The sequence below is a fragment of the Cavia porcellus genome, unplaced genomic scaffold, assembly GCF_034190915.1.
Source record: "Cavia porcellus strain 051 isolate PalLab524CR breed Dunkin Hartley unplaced genomic scaffold, mCavPor4.1 scaffold_23, whole genome shotgun sequence".
Taxonomy (NCBI): domain Eukaryota; kingdom Metazoa; phylum Chordata; class Mammalia; order Rodentia; family Caviidae; genus Cavia; species Cavia porcellus.
Window position 1 is genome coordinate 35,763,799 of NW_026947506.1, and position 12,162 is coordinate 35,775,960.

The window sequence follows — 12,162 nt, forward strand, 5'->3', positions numbered from 1 at the left end:
GGAGCTCAGTAGGACCACCCTGGGGTCAAACCCTAGTACTGCAAAATAAATAAATAAATAAATAAATAAATAAATAGTCCACCTGCCTGTGATAACTGAATGAAAGCTGCTGACCTTTACAGACACTGATCCATTCTTGTCTGGCTCAGTCACGATGTAAGTCAAGTTTTCTGTTGTCAAGAGGAGCAAACACAGCAAGAAATCAGAGTGCTGTAGGATAGGAACCCTAAGAAAAGCATGCAAGCTGTGGCCTCTGACTGGTATTGAGTCTTGCTGCTGCACTTACAGCTGCCTGGCTTTGGGTTTGATAGGTGCTTTGTGCCCCTCAATGATACAAAGAAACTCCATCTGTAGGTATTTGAGACTTAAATGAGCTCCTGTTAATGAAGCTCAATAACCCAGAGCACAGCACATACTAATTACCACCAGCACCCACTTTTCCTTTCTGAGTGCATGAGCACTGTTGTGTACCACTGAGCCACTGTGCCCCTTCCTGTTCTCGACAGCTACCTGGAAAGCTGGCAGTGAATTAGTAGTAATAGGTGGGATTAATAGTATTAATCTCTGAGGTTTGAGGAATGATTGGGGCACCTTTGGGTTTTTCCTCTGTGTACTTTCTCCCTCTAGTGGCCAGATGTAGCATTTTCATGGAACACAAGCTCCACTTAGTATTTGTGTTCCCTTGTAGTGTGGCATCTCGTGTAGGCTCTTACATGTTTCTCCTCCACATTTAAAACAACTCCTGCTTTTCAATCTGAAATTTAAAAAACAAGTTACAAGCATAACAGTGGTAATCCTTGTAAATAGTGACACAAAAATAGTTCTTTACTGAAACAGAAACAATACGCCAGATCTGTCCTGCTTTTACCTAGAGTACTTAAAAGGTGTGAGTCTTTAGATAAACACCACACTACATTTGATTATACTACCAAAATAGAATGAAAATACAAAACACATTTACTGCCAGACATTGTGGTACACTTCTGATTTTAGCACTCAGGCTGAAGCAAGATTGTGACTACATAGACCTGTTCAAAAAAAAAAAAAAAAACCAAAAACCTTTTTATTCATGTAATAAACTTTCTGTAGTAATGATGAGCCTATATTAACAAAACTGGGGCTGGGGATTTAGCTCAGCGACATAAGTGCCTGCCTTGCAAGCAGGCAGTTGTGAGTTCAATCCCTGGTACCAATAAAAAGGAAAAAGACAAAAAAAAAAAAAAAAAAAAAAAAGAAAAGAAAAGAAAACTGGTATATCCTGAAATTTAAAAAGTGCTTTATTTACTCCAAGGTCTGAGAACTTAAGATCTCAGAGCTTAAAAAATTCTTAGAAAAAGATCTATCCAAATTTCTCAAGAGTTCCTATGGCAGTACACTTGGGAGACTGAGGCAGGAGGATTGCCATAAGGTCAAGGCCAGCCTGAACAATCACCTGGTAAAAACTGCTCTCACCTATCCAATATAGGCAACAAAGGCAAATAGTAAGCCACAGATAGTAATTTTATCTAAGGCATAGAGAATATACTCAGATCAAAGAAAATGAAGATCTAAATGGAAAAACATAGGAAAATATGAATAATTATAAAAGTGGAAGGTTATTGTCAGTGTTTTAAAGTCAATATGAAGATACAATGAAACGCTAAGAAAGCCTGAAGAATACTTACTATAATTTGCAAATAGTAATAAACTAAAAAATCAAGCAAAGGTTACCACCAAAATTCATGTGAGAGCAAATACTATAGGATGTAATCTGTTAAGTCTGTGGTAGGTCCTTAGGTGTCAAGTACCTTGTCTGTATATGAAATATTTCCATATGGTGCACTCCCATAATCCCGGCACTCAGGAGGCTGAAGCAAGAGGATTGACGAGTTTGAGGCCAGCCTGGGTTACATAGTTGAAAGCTAGTTTGAACTACATAGTAAGACTTTGTCTCAAAAAAGCAAAAAGTTACAATGAGTTATTTACCTTCTCAAGAACTATACTTTGATCTGTTTTGGAAATCATATTTTTAGTTATTTTAAAGAAAAGCAAAATTTCAACACAACAATTAGGAGATAATAGTATATACATTGTGTATTGTTACCTTCAGATAGTTACTCACAGTACAAGACACCTGCACTTAATGATCTAAAGAATACAAACCTTTCTCTTCAGCTCGCTCAAAGAAGTCAGTATAACTATCCTATCTTTTATATATATATTTTTTTCTTTTAGCTTCTCACACTAGTGAGATAATACAATGTTTACACATGTGTCATTTCACTAATGAGCAGAGTCTCAAGTTGCATCCATTTACCTATACAAGTTTCCAGTTTATCCTTCTTTATGGCTGAGTAGTACTGCATTGTATAAAAATACCACATCTTTTTATCCATTCCTCAGTCAGTGGGCATTTAGGTTGTTTCCAGGATCTGGCTCTTACAAATTATGCTGCTATATACACAAGTGCACATAATATCTCTGTAGTGTGATGTTTTTAATTCTTCTGGAAAGATACCAGAAGGGGAATAGTTTGGTCAAATGGGACCTCCAGTTCTTGTTTTTTGAGGAATCTCTACACTAATTTTGGAAATCATTTTTTAAAATATTCTAAAATAGCTAAAATATTTTAATAAAACTATAAGGGAACAAATATGTTTAGTATGTAGTACTCACAGGATGAAAATATATTGTTTTAAAGAAGGTCTAGTACAATCAATGGGATGATGTTTTATGAAAATGGCAGAATACAGTGACAGTAATTAGAACTATACTACATACTTTTTAATTTTATTAAGTAATGGTAGTGGGTTTTTTTGTTTTTGTTTTTGTTTTTGAGATGGGGTCTTGTGATTTAGTTTAGGCTGTCTTCAAACTCCCAGGGATCGTGCTGCTTCTCAGCCTGCTAAAGCTCACAGGCACGCACCACCACACTTGTTTTTTTTCCTCCTCTTTCTTAAAATTCTCAAAATTTCTTCTTTGGCAGATAATTAAGTGCTATAGTGTGTTGTCTCCTAAACTTGTATCCACACAAGGGAGAACTTGATGCAAACTTCAGAATTTTTTTGTTTTTTTGAGACAGGGTATTGCTGTGTAAATTCAGGCTGGCTTTGAGCTCACTTTGTAGCCCAGCCTGGTCTCAAACTTGCAACGATCCTCCTGTCTCAGCCTCCCAAGTACTGGGATTACAGGCATGTGCCACCATTCCTGGCTCAGAAATAGAATTTTAAGGGGCTGGGGATTTAGCTCAGTGGCATAAGCGCCTGCCTTGCAAGCAGGCAGTCGTGAGTTCAATCCCTGGTACCAATAAAAAGGAAAAAGACCAAAAAAAAAAAAAAAAAAAAAAAAAAAAGAAATGGAATTTTAAGAGAAACCTGAATAACAGAGAAAAAGGACATGTTTTTTGTTGTTTTCTTTTTAAAATTCAATTTTCATTTGGATCTCATTAAGGAAAATACAAAATACTTCAGCTAAAATGCTGAGGAGAGTGCTGGGATTATAGGGTTATGTCACCATACCCTACTTCCTCTTTTTTTTTGAGACAGTCTTGCTATATAGTTCAGACTGGTTTTGAATTAAACCCAGGCTGGTCTTGAACTTGCAGCAATCATCCTGCTTCAGCCTCCAGAGTGCTGGGACTACAGGTGTGTGCCACTTTAAAATCACTGTTAGTTAGGCTTAACTAAGATGTAGTACCTTTCCAAAATCACACTGACTCCAAATTTCACTCAAATTTCAAGTGCCAGCTCAAGTCTCCAGAGCCAGATTTTAAGGTTGGTCCAGTTGAATTTCTAACTTCTTGGTGTCCAGCTCAACCTTGACAAACTTGGCAGAAGCCCAGTTGTATGTTTGTGTGTGTCCATGTACACACTGTGCTAAGAATTGAAACGGGAATGCAAAGCTACATCTCCAGCTTTTTTGTAGATCTCAACAGAGTTGCTCAGGCTGGACTTGAACTTTAGGTCCTCCTGCCTCAGCCTTTGAAGTAGCTGAGATTAAGGGTGTATACCTATAATGGATATTAATTAGCTAGAAGTCCAATTAATACTCTGGTTGATGGACAATCAGAACATATCGGGCCAGGATACTACACGGTAGGTTACTGATGACAAGACATTTGGAGAGGCTTATGTGTAGAGGGGCCCTAGTTTTCAAAAGGCAGTAAAGGGCTTGATGACGAGGCTGAAGTTGGGTACAGATGAAGTTTAATGTGGAAGAATGCACTTCTGTATATGCAACAAACATGCAAGGCATCTCACCAGATGGGAAGTGTCGTCTATTTCCAGTTTGCAACACATCTGATGGAATACCCTTGCCTAGGAATGTGTAACAGATCTTGCAATTTTTACATTTTGTGGGCTGCTCTGGTACTTCCCTGTTCTCCATCTTGAACCCTATCATTTACACTTCGTGACTTCCATCCAGTTCTTGGTCTTGAGTCCCTCCACCTACTTTTGACATTTGTTTAATAAGGCTATTCATTCATCAAATACGGAGCAAGTGCCTAGAATATGTGGCATCACCATGCACTGAAGTGAATAAGGAGACGACAAAGTGTAACTTACACATATAAAGAAAACTAAAGCCTTGTAAGGAGCAGGGACCTGGGTGTGTGTGTTTTCATTAAGGCGGTCAGGGAAAGCTTCTGAGGTAGGGACATAAACTAAGGCCCTGAACGTCCCTGGAAGAGGAGGCAGGGGTGTAAAAGTCCTAGAGTGGGAAGGAGCTTGGTGTATTGGGGAAGGGGATGACAGGCACTGGAGTGGAGGGAGAGTAGTGACTCTAACCTTTGGAGACAGATAAACTCAAATACAAGCTTCTAATGTGTGACTTGTCAGAGAAGACGGTCTGGAAGATCAGGCCTGCAAGGTCCTAGGCAGGGTGGAGACCAGGTTAGGCAAGATTTGAAAGAGGAGGGAAGGAGGTGCAGAGTAGTGGTCCTAAGAGACCACCTCCTGGGATGAAAACGGACAACTATGCAGCCAAGCTCCTGGGGAAACTGTCCCTGGCTATGTAAAGAAGAGTTGTGAGCTACTGTCATTGGTGCATATCAGACTTGGAAAGCTCCGTGTGAATTTCCTGCCCCCTTGATCACAACTCCCCTTAATCATTTCCTTGGTTCTGTAATCTTGCTTCGAATTGATTTCCTATGAAAAACTGCCTCGTAGGACAGAAACAAATATGAAAGTGAAAATGGGGTCTTGTTTTCGTCTCAGGACAGTAATTCCCTGTAGAGACAGAATGACAGTAATTCCCTATAGAGATGCAGGCAAAATTAGCTGCCCTTTGTTCCTAAAACTCCGCGTCTTGTCGCTTCTATCGGGGACCTCTTGCAGTTTTCTGTTTCCCTCTGACCCTCTCTGGTCAAGGGTAGGTTGCAGTTTCAGACCCCTAACTCGGAGAAGCCCAATGTGAGAATTCTATAACGGAGACCACAGATCGCTGGAACGTGGTCCCATGCTTGGAAGACTAACCCAGTGTAAATTCCAGACCAACCGTTAGTAGCTTAGAGTCCTTATCTAGAAAATGGAACTATTCCAGAGCCGAGTTCACAGAGCAACAGACAGGTAATAAAGCAGGCCAGCTGGTTCCAGGGTCAGCCCGTCTGCGCAGGCGCACAGGACGCCGGCGGCGGCAGCGGCGGCGGCCGGGCGGCTATTCGCGTGGACAGGCCGCGGCTTAGAATGAGCATGCGCGCGGCTCCGCCCTCACATGCGCCTGCGCAGGGTCGAGGGTTAATTCGACCGCGGAGTCCGGGGGCTCCAAGGTATGAGTGGCGAGTGGCGCGCAGGTTGAGTGAAGTCGCGAGGCGAGCGCTGCGCCATGCCGGGGATGGTGCTCTTTGGCCGGCGCTGGGCCATTGCAAGTGATGACTTAGTCTTTCCAGGATTTTTCGAGCTGTTCCTGAGAGTGCTGTGGTAAGAGTCGGGGGTCTGGATGGCGCCTAGGAGGGACAGGGGAGGGTTGCTGCCTGCTGAGACAATGGTAAAAGTCGCTAATCTCCGAGCTCCGCTGCAGGCCTGGAGCTTGCCAGGATTCTCTTGTTTAGTGCTCACCACCGCCCGAGGTTAGGTGCTATTGCTGACCTCATTTTACGAATGGTAAGCTGAGGCCCAAAGAGGGGAGGCAGTGCCTGGGGTCACTCGGGTGGCCGTGACGTCCACGCTGCTGGGCACAACCTCCTCGCGGACTGTGGCGCTGAGACCTGGCAGCGAGAGGCGAGAACGTCATTACAGACCAAAACCCATCGCCTCGAGCTCGCCTTCCTCGGGTCGTGTTCAGCCACATGTGTCAGTCTTCAGTGTTGAACTCTGCGTGAAAAAGTAAAGCACCTGCATCTGCAGAAGTCGGGAAATGCCTGTAAACCTTAGTACTGGGTGAGGCTGAGGCAGGAAGATTGAAAACTCGAACCCAGTCTGAATAATTTAGCGAGACCCTGTTTCAAAAATAAATAAATGAGCCAGGTGTGGTGGCACACTCTTGTAAACCCAGCACTTGGGAGGCTGAGACAGGAATATGGTTGGGAGTTCGAGACCAGCCTGTGCCACAAAGTGAGCTCAAAGTCTGCCCGAACTGCATAGAAACCCTGTCTCAAAAGATAAAAATAAATAAGTAAATAAATGGCTGGATATGTAGTTCAGTGTGAAGGCGCTTCCACACAAGCGATTGTCTTTCAAAATATGGAATTTTTAAAAAAAGGTGGGAGGTAATACCCTTACTGAGAATCATGTTTGAAGCCAGTTCCCTGGGGGCCTGGACAAAGAATAATATCCTTGGTGTGCAGAAGTACATTCTGAGGGGAAAAGAATGTAAAAACAATGTTTTGACCTGTTTTCCAGCAATTTTCTCTAAGAAAAGGGCCATGTTTTTAGAGTTCATTTCCCCATCATTTTTAGATTCAGAATCCAGATATTACAAAATCAACCAAAATATTTTTTAAAAAAAAATTTCCCTTTCCCTCTGGTGTTGGGACTTAAGGTCTATTCCTCACACAAGTGCTATACTACTGAGCAGAACTCCCCATCTGCCAGGGCTTAAGCGTTTGGGCTTGAATCCTTAATAAGCCATCCTTTCCTCTGTTGAGATACCTCAAAGGAAGAACCAGATAGTTTTTCACTCAGTGTTAGGAGCTGTGTTTCATTGTTCTGCATTGAATTTCAAAATGCAGTTTGAAAGCCACAGGACTTCTTTGAAGTGTATCAGTGCTCACCTTGGAGCATCTGCATCATTTCATTCTCTCCCTTTTAGTTTTCAATTACAAATAACAGATTACAGTGTGAGTTTATTCATTTCTTTTAATCTACAAATGTAAACATTTTCTAGTTAGTTGAATGTTTCTGAGATGTAATGAGCTATTTTGTAGCAACTCGCATTATATTGGCTTGTTTGTGTCTTTAGCTGGATTATAATAGGCATAGAAAAAGAATGATAGTATGGAAAGTGTAAAACTCATTAAAAGAAAAGAGAGCGCCATACTCTTTAGTTGACTTGGTATATTTTTTATTGATAAAAATTATATTCAACAAAAAAAAATTAAAAAAAATTATATTCAAGCCAATAAGGTGATGTTTACCTGTTATCTCAACACTTTGGGAGACTGAGGCAGAGAACTGCAGGGTTAAGCCCAGCCTGGGCAATTTAGCAAAACAGTATCTCAAAATAAAAAATTTTTAAAAACAGCTGAGATGTAGCTTAGTGCTAAGGCCCTGGGTTTAATTCCTAGTACCATAAAAGAAAAAAAAATACATATTTGCACTTTGGATTCTCTCCCCCCACCCATTGCTGAGGATGAAAACCAGGGCCTCATGCATGCTAGGCAAATGCTCTACCACTGTGCTGCCCTCCAACCCCTGGACTTCATTCCTGACCCTCGCTGTCTCTCCACAGGTGGATTGGCATTCTGACTTTGTATGTCATGCACAGAGGGAAGTTGGATTGTGCCGGTGGAGTCCTGCTCAGCAGTTACTTGATCGTTCTCATTGTGCTGCTGGCAGTTGTTATATGTACTGTGTTAGCCATCGTGTGTGTCAGCATGAAAGGTAAACACACAGCAACCTTTTTTAAATTTGATATCTTTTTAAAAATATTTTCACAGCCTTGAGATAAAATTTGCATGCTATACGATGTACCCATTTAAAATGTATGATTCAGTGGTTCTGAATGTATTATTCATAGTTATGCACCTATTACCACAATCAGCTTTAGAACATTTGCATTGCAGTTATGGCTTAAATATGAAGTGTCCCCCAAAGATTCATGTATTGATGACTTCACGCACAGTGTAGCAGTATTCGGTGGGCAGGGCCTAGAAAGACGTGGTGGGTTGTGAACACACTTAACCTCATTAATGGACTGATCCATTGGCGACTCAGAGCTGAATGGGACATTAGGAAGTAGCGCCCAGAAAGTAGGTCCCTGGAGGTGGGTACTTGTAAGCCCCTTCTCTGACTGTTCCCTTCTCTGTCTTACTCTCTTGGTCTCTTTGTGCTTCCTGGCTGCCTTGAGGTGAACTGCTTTGCTCTGTCATTCTCTTCTGTTTCTGCCTCGGAGCCAACTGATCATGGACTTAAACCTCTCAAATCAGGAGCTAAAGTAAACCTCTCATTTAAGTTGTAGGTGTCAGGTGTTTTGGTCTACCAGTGGAAAGCGACCAGTACAGTCACCCCAAAAGAAATCCTAGCGGCTCTCATTTTCTGCCCTTCCACATTTTCCCAGCCCTAGACATCCACTTGTCTGCTTTCAGTCTCTATAGATTTATTCTGAATATGATATATGTGGAATTATCCATTCTGTGGCCCTTTGGTCAGGCTTCTTAAGCTTAGTGTAATATTTTCAAGATTCACGAATGCCATATAAGTATCAGAATATACTTTAGTGATTTCTGTGTGTGTGTGTGTGTGTGTGTGTGTGTGTCCGTGCGCACACACATGGTGTGTGGTACTGGTGATCAAATCCAGGGCCTTCTCTATGCAAGACAAGATCTGTACCACTGAGCTACATCCTCAGCCCTTTTGGCTTCTTATGACTAAACAAGATTACATTGTTTGGGCACATTTTACTTATCTGTGTATAATTTGATGAACATTTGGGTTGTTGGCTATTACTTATAATGCTGCTGAGAACATTTGCATTTGGTTTTTGTGTAGGCCTAGGTCTTCATTTGTCTTGAGTGTTTACCTGAGAGTGGAATTGCCAGGTCACATGGTAACTGTATTTAACCTCTTAAGGAGCTGCCAGACTTTTCCAAGAAGTTGTATCAATTTACATTCTTACTAGCAGTGTATAAGGGTTCTAATTTCTCACAGTTCTTACCAACCCAGTACTATCTGAATTTCTGCTTGTAGCCATCCTGGTGAGTATGAAATAGTTTTCATCTGCATTTCCTTGATAACTAGTGAGTGTGTCTATGCTTTTGTGTGCTTATTGGCCTTTTTAGTATCATTTTTTGAAAAAATGCCAACTTCGCCAAACTTTTAATTAAACTATATTATCCTTTTATCAATGGTTTATAAGAGTTACACCTATTCTTTTTTCTTTTAATTCTTTTAATGTAGTGTAGGGGCTTGAACTTAGGGCTAGATAAGTTCTACACCATTGAGCTACCCCCAGATCTAAACTTTTTTTTTTTTTTTGGTGGTACTGGGGCTTACAGTGCAAAGCCTTTGCACTGTGCTACCTTCTGAGCCCTTTTTTTGTGTTTTGAGATAGGGTCTTGCTGAATTGCTTAGACTGGACTCAAACATGCTGTCCTCCTGCCTCAGCCTCCCAGAATGCTGGGATTACAGGTGTCTGTCTCCATACCCAGCTCCTACACCTGTTTGTTTGTTTTTTTTTTTTTTTTTTTTTTTTTTTAATCTTTTAAAACCAAACGATTTACTTTGAGTAATTGCTGAAATTCTCAAGATGAGCTGGATGTTGCACCAGCTACTCTCTTGAATTTAAGTGTTGTTCCTTCAGGGAACCCATGCCTGAATCTGCAACACACAACTTTTAGATGTCTCGTTTGCCCGGTACTGATGGTATTTCGCCTTTTAGCCTTTGTGCTACAGTTATACTTCCTCTTGTGCTTGGCAGCGTAGCTACATTTGCCCCAGGCTGACCACTGAAGGTGGTACCAGAGCCACAGCGGCAGCACAATGTGTGTCTTATGATGCTTTCCAGAGGATGACCTTCCCTTCAACGTCTCACTTGTGCCACCGAGACCAAAGAGCTACACCTGTTCTTAATGATGTTTTTTTCCTACACATTGTGGTTTTCTGCAATCAGGTCTCTCGAAATGCTAGAAACCTTATTGTGAAAGCCATCACTGCCACTCAGAGCCCCCTTATTCTGCAGCTTCCTCTGCTAGGGATGGGGCTGAACGTGGCAATGCTCATGCCCAGTGGACGTGAAAACACCATTGCTGTTTTCTCCCTGACCTCTATGAATCTGTGTCCCTCACTGTTTCTACTGTGCCACTCCCAGATGTTCAGTGCTTCATGTCCAATGTATGTGAATTGCACTTGGAACAGCAGGTCCAAGCCCCAGCCTACTAACCTGGCTGCATTGTTAGTAGAAAAACTCTGATGAAATCCAGGAGTGTGGCCTCTTATCTGTTCTCAGAAGAAATCACTTCTGGCTCTGAAGCCAGAAAAAGCAAGAGCTCGTTCACCTCCAGAACCCGTGGGAACCCAGGTGACAGGCCATACAAATGCTGAAACTGCAGAATCTAGTGATTCTTAGGGCTCCAGAGAATCTTCACAAGCTGAATGAATCCCAACCAGAATTGAGCTGGAACATTAAGCACCTGGACAACTGTTTGAAGCACCTAGTTCAGTACCAGAGCAACTAGGATCACAAATGGCTACTGAAGGACCAGCAGATTAGGCATCGCTTTTCCCTGCTTAGTGTAAGTGGACAGAACTCAAGGTTTGAAGCCAGTCTGTGGAGCGTCTCAGAACTGGAGTGAATAGAGCCGCCCAGTCCATTGGGAAACAATGCTTCGAAGAGAATACTTCCTTGTTTGCTTTGGAAGCTGTGCTGGATCATTGACTCCATAAGACTGGTTATTAGCCTTGTCTGTGTGTGTCGGAGGCTGTGATTTCCACACACTGGAACCTAGAGGAGGGCTGGGTGTGTATGGTGGTGCATACCTGTAATGCCAGTTAAAGCAGGAGGATCACCATAAGTTTCAGGCCAGCCTGAGCTATGCAGTAAGTTCAAGACCAGCCTGAACTACATGCAAGACTTTGTCTCAGAAGAACAGAAACAAAAACCCCAAAAAAGAAAAAAGCCAGGCCTTAGCATTATCTAATTTGTTTGCTCTTTTTTGTTTATGTCACATTCTGTTTGGATCACTGTGTCTGTAACTGTTAGATTCAGATTTGTAACTGAATGTAAAATTTTTTCCCCTAAAATGGTTGCTTTTCTTCATTTATTTTTGGTGGTGTCAGGGCACATTCCCATTCCCGTGAGGGGTGTTTCTGGTCATCCCAGATATTGCCACAGTGCCTGCACCAGCATATGTCGGTGCTCAGAGCCAGAGCTCAGGGTTCATCTCCAGGTCACAGGCTGCCAGTCCCACAGCCTCTTCCAAACAGAACCCCATCCCACATGTACCAAGTGTGTGTCAGAGAAGCTGACTTAGAAGCCCAGGAATGATCCTTAGTGTGGGGCACTGATTCAGGTGTGGACGTGGTACCCAGTTTGGGCCAAGAGAGTTTGCTGGAAGGTGCTGGGAACGTCCTTCCTTGTTGCTCTTGGAATGATTCAGAAGCCGCATATCACTGTCCTCCTGAATGGTGCCGTAAATCCACCCAAAGCCCAGTAGAGCAGGTATATAGGAAGCGGTGCTGTGAGAAACCTTTGCACACCCATTCCTGAGTCAGTACAAGTCCTGCCTGCTTTTCAGCCAGCTGAAGGTTGATTTTCTTTACTTGTGATTAGAGATATACAGCTGAAATGAGAACAGTGTTATATAGAAATATAGAAGGTTAATTGCCAATTAAAATTGGGTGTGGTGGCACATGCTGTATCCCAGCACTCAGGAGACTGAGGCAGGAGGATCACCATGAGTTGAAACTCAGCCTGGGCTACATAGTGAGTTCAGGACCAGCCTGAACTACACAGCAAGTCCCTGTCTCAAAAAGGAAAGAACAAAACAAAAAAAAAAAAACAAAGAAAATTGCTAATTTAAAAAGTAAT

The 12,162-nt window shown here is 42.2% G+C and overlaps 1 protein-coding gene and 1 pseudogene across 2 annotated transcripts in view; both read left to right on the top strand.

Moving 5' to 3' along the window:
- Positions 1-5,672: 5,672 nt before the first annotated feature.
- Daglb (diacylglycerol lipase beta) overlaps positions 5,673-12,162 on the top strand; it is a 32,262-nt gene continuing 25,772 nt past the window's right edge. Inside the window, exons 1-2 of one of the 2 annotated variants that reach the window (XM_063234139.1) lie at positions 5,673-5,897; positions 7,867-8,018. In XM_063234139.1, coding sequence (XP_063090209.1) covers positions 5,803-5,897; positions 7,867-8,018 — 247 coding nt within the window. In that variant the 5' untranslated portion in view covers positions 5,673-5,802. The remainder of the gene's footprint in view (positions 5,898-7,866; positions 8,019-12,162) is intronic. The other variant, XM_003470036.5, reaches the window with a different exon arrangement.
- LOC106027756 (cytokine receptor common subunit gamma-like) lies at positions 7,879-11,375 on the top strand (annotated as a pseudogene).